This window comes from Lates calcarifer, unplaced genomic scaffold, assembly GCF_001640805.2.
Source record: "Lates calcarifer isolate ASB-BC8 unplaced genomic scaffold, TLL_Latcal_v3 _unitig_1174_quiver_2159, whole genome shotgun sequence".
NCBI lineage: Eukaryota > Metazoa > Chordata > Actinopteri > Centropomidae > Lates > Lates calcarifer.
In genome coordinates, this window is record NW_026115340.1 from 585 (window position 1) to 12426 (window position 11842).

General features: G+C 42.4%; 2 protein-coding genes across 2 annotated transcripts; one reads left to right on the forward strand and one right to left on the reverse strand.

Moving 5' to 3' along the window:
• Positions 1-381: 381 nt before the first annotated feature.
• Positions 382-2867, reverse strand: LOC108887001 (major histocompatibility complex class I-related gene protein-like). The gene is given in 6 exon segments (XM_051067151.1): positions 382-721; positions 875-970; positions 1431-1745; positions 1863-1971; positions 1973-2142; positions 2603-2867. Coding segments are annotated over 6 exon segments (927 nt in total). The 5' UTR covers positions 2826-2867; the 3' UTR covers positions 382-707.
• Positions 2868-5672: 2805 nt separating this feature from the next.
• On the forward strand, positions 5673-11432 carry LOC108887002 (zinc transporter Slc39a7-like). Its single transcript, XM_018682170.2, is given in 9 exon segments — positions 5673-5845; positions 6825-7142; positions 7145-7329; positions 7922-8094; positions 8354-8433; positions 8577-8711; positions 8940-9053; positions 9856-10052; positions 10232-11432. Coding segments are annotated over 8 exon segments (1446 nt in total). The 5' UTR covers positions 5673-5845; positions 6825-6835; the 3' UTR covers positions 10487-11432.
• Positions 11433-11842: the final 410 nt, after the last annotated feature.

Consider the following 11842-nt stretch of genomic DNA (forward strand, 5'->3'; position numbering starts at 1 on the left):
TAAAATTAAAGTGTGATCTTACCTGAAGAAGCGATGTGACATAAAAGTATAAACAGAAATAATTTCTTCATCTTGTTTTCATAGAGACGACGTGTTGACTTGGAGGTAAACTTCAGAACTGAGTGAGGAGTGCATCCAGAGGTGAGAGATTTGAGATATGAAAGGTCACAAACAGTTCATCAGTGACACACGTTGTCACACATGAAGCTTCCTGCACAGTGAGGAGGAACGCCCCCACGAGGCTGCAGATCTATAGAGTTCACGGATGTTGCTGCCATCTAGTGGAAAATTACTGAAACATACACCCTTCATTGAAAAAACAAACAATTGAAAAAAACAACAAAACATATTCAGTATAGGACAAGACTGAAGTTAAGGTTTTATTGAATTTCTGACTATATACAGTACATGGTAAAACAATGACATTGCTAACATGCTGATGTTTAGCAGGTAGAATGTTAACCATGTTCACCATCTAAGTTCAATGTGCTAGCATGCTAATTAGCAATAAACACAAAGTACAACTGAAGCTGATGTAAATCACTTCTAGTTTAGAATTAATTTTGCATGTGTTTGATCATAAACCAAAGTACTGGGTTGTATAATTAACAACATTAATTGGATTTTTCAAGCATCAATACTTTGATTATTGTCTGCTGTGGCTCTTCACTGAGTGACGTTCAGCATCCTCTTCACACTTCTTCTTCTCAAAGCTGACCTCCTGTCAAGACAAAGAAACTGTTCATTATTGACCTCCTGACTGTTCAGATTATGCCAGACATTTGATCATCAGTCAACTGATATTATATTCACATTCTGGACGTAACATTTGGGCTGAAATACTTTTATTAGGAGTAAAACATTTGTTCCTCACCTTTCCTCCTCCTCCAGATGAAGACTCCAGTGAAGCAGCTTGCGAACAGGAACAGTGCTGAAGCAGCTCTAATAACTTTAAAACTAATATGGAGAGCTGAAGAGGAAACAACAGAACATTTACACTTTAGACTCACATTGTTCTCTGTCTGACCTTAAAGGTTTGGATTTTTAGGTTGCAAAAATGTCACGTCAGATGAAGTGGGCCACACTGGAATCTCCAGGAGAAATTTGACAAATCAAACCCTGTTTTCATTCAGACAGAGTTGGAAGTTGTTGGTACAGTGAACAAAGGTACACCATCACTACATCATATAGTAACTCTAACCCCAGTCCAGAATCCAGATAACCAGTGGATCAATGGAAATCCAACAGCCTGTTGTAGCTGTAGCTGAAGCATTACTGTCCGTTTACCATCCTGGTGGTAACATGCTCTGTGGGTTTTATTAAGTTGTCAAAAAAACAAAAACAACCTGAGCTACTGAAATTCATATTACAAACAAAAGTGTAGCAAAGCAGGTGAAATAAACTAAATGTGAGTTTCCCACTTATATTACCTGTGATTCCAGCCTGACCCCTGTTGGTCCTGATCCCTGCTTTGTCCAGTCTTTTGATGATGTCCTGCTTCACACCAGAGAGCTGAAACACGCATTCATACCTCTCCCAGTCTCCAGGTGCAGGTGATTTCAGGTCAACACTCATCTGGAAGGTTCCATCATGGTTGGGGAGGATCTCTCCTCGGTCCACGTCCTCATGAAGCTCCTCTCCATCTTTCCTCCAGAACATCATGGCTCTGTCAGGGTAGAAACCTGTAGCGTGGCAGCTGACTGGAGAGGAGGGAGTCTTCTGGAGGAGAGACACTGAGGGAAGGGCTGGAGAGAGAGGAGAGAGGGAGAGAGAATCTCTATATTCTACCTTACATTTGCTGTAATATTATATCACACAAGAACAAACATGCCGTTCTAAAACTGCATCAGATGTGATTCTACCTGTTCTCAGCAGAGAGCTCCTCCCATAGTTCACATACTTCTTCAGCCACTCAGGACAAACCTGGGTCAGGTAGTTCTTAATGTAAGATAATCCAGCTCTGTCATTGTCCCACTTGTGTTTTGGTGATGACAGCCTGTGGTGTTGGAGCGATCCAGGTCTCTGTCTTTAGGTCAAATTCTATGAAGTCTTCTCCATCATAACCATACTGATCATAACCTTTAACCTCTGCAGTCTCATCATCCCACTCACAACCAAACATCCTCTGGTAAATGTGGACACCTGAGACAGAGACAGAGACAGAGACTACTGTCAACTAACAACTGAAACAGCTGATAAAAGTGATTTTAAATAATGTGTCATTACATAGATATAGAGTGTATGATTTGATATTGGAATATGCAGCCAATTTCTTCTATTGTATTCTCTTCAGACTGTGTTTGTATTTATGTGTATGTCCATGGAGCTAAGTTCAAGTGTGTGTGTTTGTAGATGGCTGTAACTCTTATATAGGCTTGACACTGTGCAATATACTGATCTAATTTCCCCTGCCATGGGACGCCTATTGTGATGCAGTTCTCCTTTTTGCAGATGGAGGCCAAAGACAAGTTTCAATCCCTAAAATAAGTTGGGTTGTTGATCTGTACATGGATAAAACAGGAACAAGGATCTCCACCTGTTTTCTGCATATTTAACTAGAATTAAAAATATTTCAGCAGGACAAAAAGAAGCACAGACATACCTCCAGTTTGGTTGAAGCTTTGCATCAGAATTTCAGTAGTGGTCTTGAAGGTGTTGTGACTAGTATGACATTCATTACTGTACCAGTCCATGTGTTCTGGATCATCTTTGATTAGTTTCCTCATCCAGTCTTGTTTGGGTTCAGCTCCTCCAATGCTGCTGTCACAGTAAATCACCTCAACTTCATCAACCATCACAACACCCACAAACTCTGGGAAGGTCATGACTCCATAAGATCCAGTGTAGAAAAACCTCAAGGAATGAGTCCCTACAAAAGAAACAAAGTTTTGCAGTGTTTGAGACCAAACATTGTTTACTGCAGTTTACAGAAATGAGATGCTCTGCAACAGTGTAATGTTGCTTCATGTAATAGAAAGTAAGGAACTGGAAATGAGTGATTTTAAAGAATAAGGCTGAGTAATTGATGTTTATTTTCAATGGTCCTGTTAGTTCTGGTGACAGTTTCATTTTGCTCTTCAGTTCCTCTTAGCTATTTCCACGTTGTAGAAAGCACCATGTTTTACATCAAATCATGTTGGAAATCTGTATTTAATTAAGTATTAAGTATAATTGAGTGATCATCTAATAAGATTCATCAGCACAAATTAACCACAGAGTTAAGTTTATTTTATCCCAAAGTTCCCTTTAGTTTAACTTCAGTTAAATTTGTGATTTCCCCAAAGACAGACAGCGTTATATTTGATGTTAAACTACAGTATATGTTAATGAAGCTGCTGTTACAGCAAAAGGTTAAAATAAAATGTGATCTTACCTGAAGATGCAGAGCGACAGCAGAGGAGCAGCAAAAAATACAATTTTCATCATGTCTTCGTGGAGCTGATGTAGAGACAAACTTCAGGTGTGTGTTCAGTACTGACCGACTCAAAAGTCATAAGATCAAATTCAAGCCTGAGCAGCTGAGACAAACTCAAGAGATCTGACGGCTAGATCGAAGTATAACATGGCATTCTCTTCACACACATACTGAAAGATGGTTGTGCTACCACTGACAGGAAGATGCTATTAACCACAGTTTACAGGAAACCACAGACTCAGAAAAGATCAGGTTTTCACACCTAATGGAGTGAGTGGTCTAATCATCAGAGCCTGTTGTAGTGCTACCATTAATTATCGCATCAGCAAAAAACAAAAATAAAATGCATGTGCAGCAAATCAGGTTTCCCACCTCTAACACATCGGATTCCAGCTTTACCCCATTTGGTCCTGATCACTGCTTTGTCCAGTTTGGTGTTGTTGCTGGTAAATTTAATGTCATAAGTTTAGTGGCACACATTGTGTCGTTAATTTTATCTGCGCAAAAACATCAGTCTAAAAGTTGAGATGCAGGTAAAACTTTTTTTTAACCAGAGAAAACATGGTGTCGTCCTAAATCAATCCCCTGTTAAACAAAAGCTTGAACAAAATGTGATCCTACCTAAGGATGCAGCGTGACAGAGGAGCACCAGCAATAAAACTCCAGTTCATCTCTGTTCATCAAGATCAGCTCTGAATGACCTCAGAGAAATCAGCTGAGAATCCAGAAAACCTGATGGCCTGTAGAAGTCTGTTTGTGGACTGAACTAATTCTGATAAAACATTAGTTGACTAATATTAACTGGATTACTGCATAGTTAAACAGCTTTCTAAATATAAGTGGAGGAATCTCTCTGGATCAACAGAGTTTGCAGGTGTATTGCTGAGGACCCAAACTTTTTTAGATGAAGGGTTCTCAAGAAAGCCTAAAATATCATTTTTCCTCATGTTACCTGACATGAAGAAAAGGGTGGAACTTCACTTTGAGGGCAGTGCAGCACCCGGACAATTTACAGCACGCACCTGTCAAGGTTTTTAAGAAAAGGCAGAACTCAACCAGAAATGGTTGTGGTGGTCACTGACAATATGATTCAGACTGACAAATGATGCAATTTCTAATAAAACCAGTGAACCTTACAAAGGAGTCAGCAGAGACTCTAAACCCCTGGACAACCAGCACCAAACAATAAAACACAAAACTCAGTGAGGTTCAGTGAACCCCACAGTGAACTGTACAACAGTGACAGTGCAACAAAACAAACCACAGTTTCCCTCTCAACATAAACCCCAAGCTCTCTGCTCAAAGTAAGTTTTTCTAAAAAGAATCAGAGTGAGACCTCCCGGAGACTCCGGGGTTACCTCCGTTCCTGGTCGCCGGTTCAACAGCAGGTTCCCGGGACTGACGGTGTTCCTGTGGGGTTGACTGGTGGAGTGAATCCGGTCAGGACCTCCTCCTCAGGTGTGTTTGTAGTGAATGTTGATTTAAAAAACCCGCCATTTATCCTGCCAGAGGTGTGTGCGTGTGACGTAGGAGAGGTGCGTCCTTAAAGGAGCAGATCACCAAATACTGAAGGAGAGAAAACAGACTGACAGCTCTCCTCTCCACAGAGGAGGGATTTCTGTCGACCAGTTTCAGGTTTAATGTTGTGTAATGCTCTCCAGTAAAGTTACTCAAATAAACATCTAGCTGGTGGGCCTTTAAGGTCCACAGGGGAAGTATGGTGACATGGCTCAGCATATCATGCCTATATTCTGATTATATTTTTTTCATCTGATATGTTTTCCCCCCACAAATGTTCAATTTACTCATCATAAAGCAGACTGGAGAGGAGGGAGTCTTCTGGAGAGAGGCATACAGAAACAGATGGCTCTAACTTGTGAAACTGTTGTGAAAAACTGAAAGTCTTTCCTCGCTGACATTAACGAGGCTGCAGACACAGGCTGCTCACACGTGTATTTAGGCTCAGACGCAGGAGTGGAGCCCGCATCCTGTTCTCCTGCAGGATGCTGCTGTAACTGTCCTGCAGCCTGCGCTGAAATGACGATTCAAAATACTAGTTGATCTCGCGATATTTACATCTGGCCCCTCATGATCTTTCTCCTCTCTGCTTTGCATCATCACAAACTAAGTTTTGCACTATTTATTAACGAGCTGTTTATTAAAATCAAATATCAAATATATTTCCATGACAGTGTAACAGTCTCGTGAAAACTCTAACACGTGTTTTAATCTAAACAGAGACGGTGAGAGAGCACAGAAGGACGCTCGTTTGGAAGGAAACGCGTTCCCGCGAGATTTCAACGTTGAGTTGAGTAAATGCCACGTCTTATACACAGCGACCATCGGCATCAACGTAGTCAGAGATATTAGCACTTTATCAGACACACTGCAGGCAGGACAGAGTTATCCAGCGATATCTGACACGATCCGGTAAGAGCTCACCGTTTGCTTCTCACTGTGTATCACACTTAGTGATGGTGCTGCAGTAACATGTTAGCAAGCTGGTTAGTGGCTAGTTAGCCAGCTAGCAGGCTTCCCTCACAACTTATGGAAGCAGGGATCAGTGGTCGTTGTTTGATGACCGGCTTTTTCTGTTTACTGTCAGATTACAGAGGACACTCTTCAAAGCGGAGAGATTATCCGCTTCACAACCACGTCCCGATGTGTGAAGCCTCCTGCAAACAAACACAGTGACAAGACAAAGCTAAATCAGAGTCAGATGGCTAATCGATAAGTTAGCCAACAAGGATCGTTACAGTTACAACATTGATACTGTGTGCACAAACCAGCAGGGTCGTTGATTGTTTTTAATGCATCAGGTCATGTATAATGTATTACAGCATTATTAAATAGGTATAAACCAGTCAATGAGCACCTAGCATAGCATAGCTTTCATTCAACATACCAAGATGCTAACTGTGCTGCACAACCATCGTGTCATCCAGTGATATTTTCCTGTAGTTTATTCTCTCAGCTGAATTGAAACCAAATGTGATTTTTGTGCATTCAGTGTCCAGACAGATCATTCAGGAGTGGCACAGATCAGGAGTGAGGGAAACGCTGCAGGAACTTGTTGCTCCTCCTGGAGCTGGAGCTGATTGTCTCCTGGTGCTTTAATGTCACTGTGTGAAACAGAGACAGTTTAAGGCCCTTTCTTTAACAGGTTCCTACCTGCTAGCTTCTCACCAATGAGTCCCATGAGTTACTGATTGATATGTGATTGCTGTGAATGTGTAACATCTCTAAACATCTGTTGGCAGATGTGTGCATATATATGTATGAGATTAGTGAGATAACTTTCGCTAGGAACAATGAAGTGACTTGTATTAAAGGTGTAAACATGGCCACTGAGGTTAATCATCAGCCTGTGAGTTTTATTCTCTGTGTCTTCTTCACTTTTCTCTGTCAGAGGTGGATAATATGGGCCGTGTACGTCTGCTTGCACTGACACTGGCCACATCTGCAGTTCTGCTGTTAGCCTCCCATCCAGCCTTCGCTCACAGCCACTCTCATGGTGACCACGGGCACGGCCACGGTCACCATCACCACGGACACCATCACCATCACCATGGTCACTCCCACGGAGAAGACGATCACCATGGACACTCTCACGGCTCTCAGGTGAAGATGTTCCATGGAGCGAGCAAGTGGAGCGCTGAGGCCAACCTCCCTACGCCGGAAGAGGAGCACCATGGACACGCTCATGATCACGGACACGCTCATGATCACGACACGGACACGCTCATGATCACGGACACGCACACTCCCACGATCACGGACATGGGCACGCTCATCATGAGGAAGTTGTTCGCGTGCACAAGGAGGAGAGTGGGCATGGGCACTCGCACGGAGGGGAGAGAGTGAAGAGGGAGGCAGAGGGAGAGAAGAGGGACACGGTGGAGCTCTGGATGCAGGTGTGGACATGGGCTAGAATGGGATTGATGGGGTACCAGTTAATAAGGCCTGAGGTGTAAATGCATTCATGTCCTGAATGTTTCTTCTCATTCCAGCTTGACAAGTTAAAATATGTTAACTTGCCTGATTAAATACAGGTGTAAGGTGGATTAAGAAGATCCACTTTAACCGAAACTTATTTGAGAAGGTCCACATCTTGTACTTCCAAAGAGTTTCGTTAGTTCTTGTGAAACTCTTGGCGATTTTGTTTTATTCTGAGGAACTTAAATGTTGTGTGTATTCCCTAAACGACAAACAAACAGAGCTGGAGCTGCAGTTGGTATCCAGATGTTAGACTGCTGTGTTCTGTTTGACAACATGCAGACACTCTCTGTGTCTGTGCCAGAGGTATTTTAGCCTCATTTTTTCTGTTGTCTATTTCACAAAACAGATTGTTCACCATTTTAACAAACTCATGGTGACTTTATCTTTTGCTTTCTAACTGCTTGCAACTTCCCCTGCCTTTGTGTGTAACTTTGTGATAATGCATTGTTATGTAAGGCTGCCAAAAGATCCTGTGAAGAATAAACTTCCCTCTATCCTTGTCTGCAGGCTATCGGAGCTACTCTGCTGATCAGCGCCGCTCCTTTCCTCATCCTGTTTCTGATCCCAGTCCAGTCCAACAGTGACCAGCACCAGAACCTGCTCAAGGTGCTGCTTAGCTTTGCTTCCGGTGGACTGCTGGGTGACGCCTTCCTCCACCTTATACCACATGCTCTGGGTAGGTAGTCCCACTGTCTCCCCAAGTTTTCTCTCCCCGAGTTTTTACTTCTTATTGCACATAAAATGTGGCTACCTTGAGGCAAAAAGTGCTGTAGTCTTTATCAGGTAATCTACAATCAGTGAAATCTAAAATGAATAGATGCAACACTCACAAACTCAAGCAACACACATGCAAAGAATATTTTCAGTCATCAGAAAACAGACAGTGTAGGAGAATCATCACTTTATCTTTTTGAGTTTAATACCTTTTTCCTCACAGAGCCCCCACTCTCATCATGGAGAAGATGATCATGGACACTCGCACTCAAGTGAAGAGTCACATGACCACGGTCACTCCCATGGTAAGCAGTAGTTTCTTCCTCTCTTAATTTGTAGTTCAAAAATTAACCAAAGAAATTTACAAAAGCCAAAAATGTGTGGTGTAAGCAGTGGAAGGATCAAACTTTGTTCATGTGTCAGTTCTAACCAGTGTTCCTGCACACAGGTGCTGCCCACGGCCACATGATGTCAGTGGGTTTGTGGGTTCTCGGTGGGATCATCGCCTTCCTGGTTGTGGAGAAATTTGTGCGTCTGCTGAAGGGAGGCCACGGCCACGGACACTCTCACGGACACTCGCATGGTACATCGGTTCAAACTCATCTGCAGAAAATATTTTGTTGCAAATATTCAAATTGCATCTATAATTGTAGTTTAGTTTTTATCAGGCATTGTTTTATAGCTTTTCTATTTTTTAAAATAAAAATATATTTAGTTGAAGATGTGAATTAACTGTTGTAGATTTCACTGCTTGAAATCTCAGTGTCTAATCTGGGGATAATTTGAACTTTATTCTTTGTAACACTTTCAGCTGCTCCTAAGGAAAAGGACAGTGATGGAGAGGAAGAAAAGGAAAAGAAGAAGAAAGAGGAGAAAAGCAGCAAAGACAAGAATGTGCCAAAAAAAGAGGAGAAACAAAGCACAGGTGAAGAATAGGATCATTTTTACTGAGTCATCTTTGACTGGAAACACACTCTGAACTCTGCTCTCTGCTGGACAGTTACTGAACTGCAGCTTCTACAACTTTACAACAAAAGCAGATAATCAGCTGTTAAACTGGTAAATTAGTATTTTTCATGTTGCACTGTGTCAGAAATCACCACCTATTTGCAGCTTAGTGCATGAAATATACTTTTCATAATTTAATTTGCTTGCATGAATCCTAAATGTAAAACATCAACAATTTCCACAACTGGAAAACTGTAGTTCCCAGTGCATGTATGCTCCTTAAAAAATATCACACAGCGCAGCGCTGCACCTTTGATAGAGACGTACATGTGACACTAGTGCTGTGCCGTCAGCTGTGCTATGAAATTACAATGATGATTGCTAAGTGTCACATTGTTCGTTTCATGTGGAACAAAGGGAGTGACTTTGGCCTCAGCCCAAGTCGCGTTTTCTGGAACTGTAAACCTGTTATAAAGACTGTCAGTCATTTATTTAATGTCAGCATCTTGTTGATTAAGTCCTTTATTTACCTGTGGGGGCAGAAAACTAATTGTTGTGCTGCTTTCTTGTTTTGGCTTCACTTCAGTCAGTCAGTCAGTCAGTGCAGGTATGTGCTCCTAGCATCATGGAAATCTTTGTGATCAGCTGATCCCGTACTATAGCTGTTGACTGACTCTGTGACCCACCTAAACAAAGTGTCCTAGATCATGGCCGGATGGAAACGATGTGTTCTTACACTCTATAAACTCACTCATCCTCTGTTCCCTCCACTAATACAGACATCAAGGTGTCAGGTTACCTGAACCTTGCGGCCGACTTCACACATAATTTTACAGACGGCCTGGCAATCGGAGCTTCATTCCTGGTGGGTCCAACTGTGGGTGCTGTCACCACCCTCACCATCCTGCTGCACGAGGTCCCCCACGAGATCGGAGACTTCGCCATCCTTGTCCAGTCTGGCTGCACCAAAAGAAAGGTAGCTGACTACTGAGGCTGTGAGCAACCAGCAGGCTAAATGTTGTAAATTCTAATAGTTCAGTAGAGACGAACAGTCATGGTTTTCCAATCTGCTTCACTATTAAATTAATATAGAAACAGCTTTAAGACATTAACACTTGAAATAAACTTTATAATCCTCTCCCTCTTTCCCATCAGGCCATGTGTCTACAGCTGCTGACAGCCTTAGGAGCTCTGGCTGGCACAGCTTGCTCCCTATTGGCTGAAGGTGTGGGCGCCGCGGCGACCGCCTGGATCCTGCCCTTCACAGCCGGTGGGTTTGTTTACATCGCCACGGTGACCGTGCTCCCAGAGCTGCTGGCGGGCCGCTCCACTTTCGGTCAGTCCCTGTTGGAGATCCTGGCCTTGCTGTTCGGAGTCGGCATGATGGTGCTGATCGCCGAGTACGAGTGAGACGCAGCAGAGAGGACGGGAACTCCAGACAGAGCGAGACAGGAAGGGAGGGAACAGAGAGACAGAGAGGGTGACGGTCAAAAAGGTTAAAAAAGGCAGTTTTAAGTAGAATTCAAGTGGATTATTTTGGTCAGGGGTGTTTTCTTGTTTTTTTTATTGTGTTCTATTTTGGGACAAACACCACCCATTGATGGCAAATGGGAGATTTTTGTTGTCTTGTGTTTTTTAGCGGTTAACGGTCACATCCCTGATTTGTGTTACTATTTGTTTTTGAGAGGAAAAGTGTCGGCTTCGGCTAAAAACTGATCCGCGGTGAAGACTGAGAGCTGGAGAGAAGCAAACTGGTGGAAACGTGTTTGAGGACTGCTGTGTTGTTCACTGAGGGCCTCCATCGGGACAGGAGGTGACGTCTTTCTGTCCACCGGTCTCAAAATTCACACTGTTCACTACATGGATCATTTGCAGTTTGACTGCAGCTTAAACTGACAGTTAACGTCCTTCCAAAAGTGGCTGAAAGTAAATAAGTTTCCCAGCTGTAACAGTAAATTTTCTGTGATCTGACAAGCAGCTGGTCCTTATATCTGCATTTCAGAGTTGGGTCAGTGAAGCAGCAGAGAAAGCAAAGGTCTGGCTCAGTTGCTCTCACTACAGTGACCTGCTCAGTTATATATGTTTAATGTCTGTTTTGTTTGAAGATGCTGAATGTTAATATTTTTTACATTCCACAAAATAAAAGTAAATGTTGTGGCTTCTACGGTTGTGCTCAAAATGGCATCATGTTCACTCTCAGATCATTAAAATCTCACCTGATTCTTGTTTATTAAAGGAAAACCTGGTTAGACTTTTAACATTCCTACACAATCACATTTTTTTTCAGCTGATGGATGATTTTAAAAACACTGACAGTTGTGATGAACATTTGAAATAAAGGTTCATAATTCTCAAAGTGATGATTACTCTTCAGCATATTCTGCACTGTAAATGGTTGAATGATCTGTTTTCAGTTGAATTTAATCAACCCCCTCTTAACAAACCTGACCACAAGAGGGAGCACCAGAGGTTTCACTTCTTTCCTTCACACCCTGTGAGGGAGGTGTCACTGATGGAGCAGTGCACACGTATGGAAACATATCTGCACTTGTGCAACACTTCCTGGAAAAAAGTTTTGGGTGTCTTGAGTTTTTCTTTGTTAGTGAACTGAGGCTTTATAATATCAAACCAGCTACACCTGAAAATATGTTGAATGCATAGATGTTCAGAGGCGTGGAGGGGCTGAGGTACTGTAGTTATGAAAATAAAAAGAAATAATAGTGGGTTGGTGCCTTCTTGTCGACCATTTTAACTGAACAAAATCTC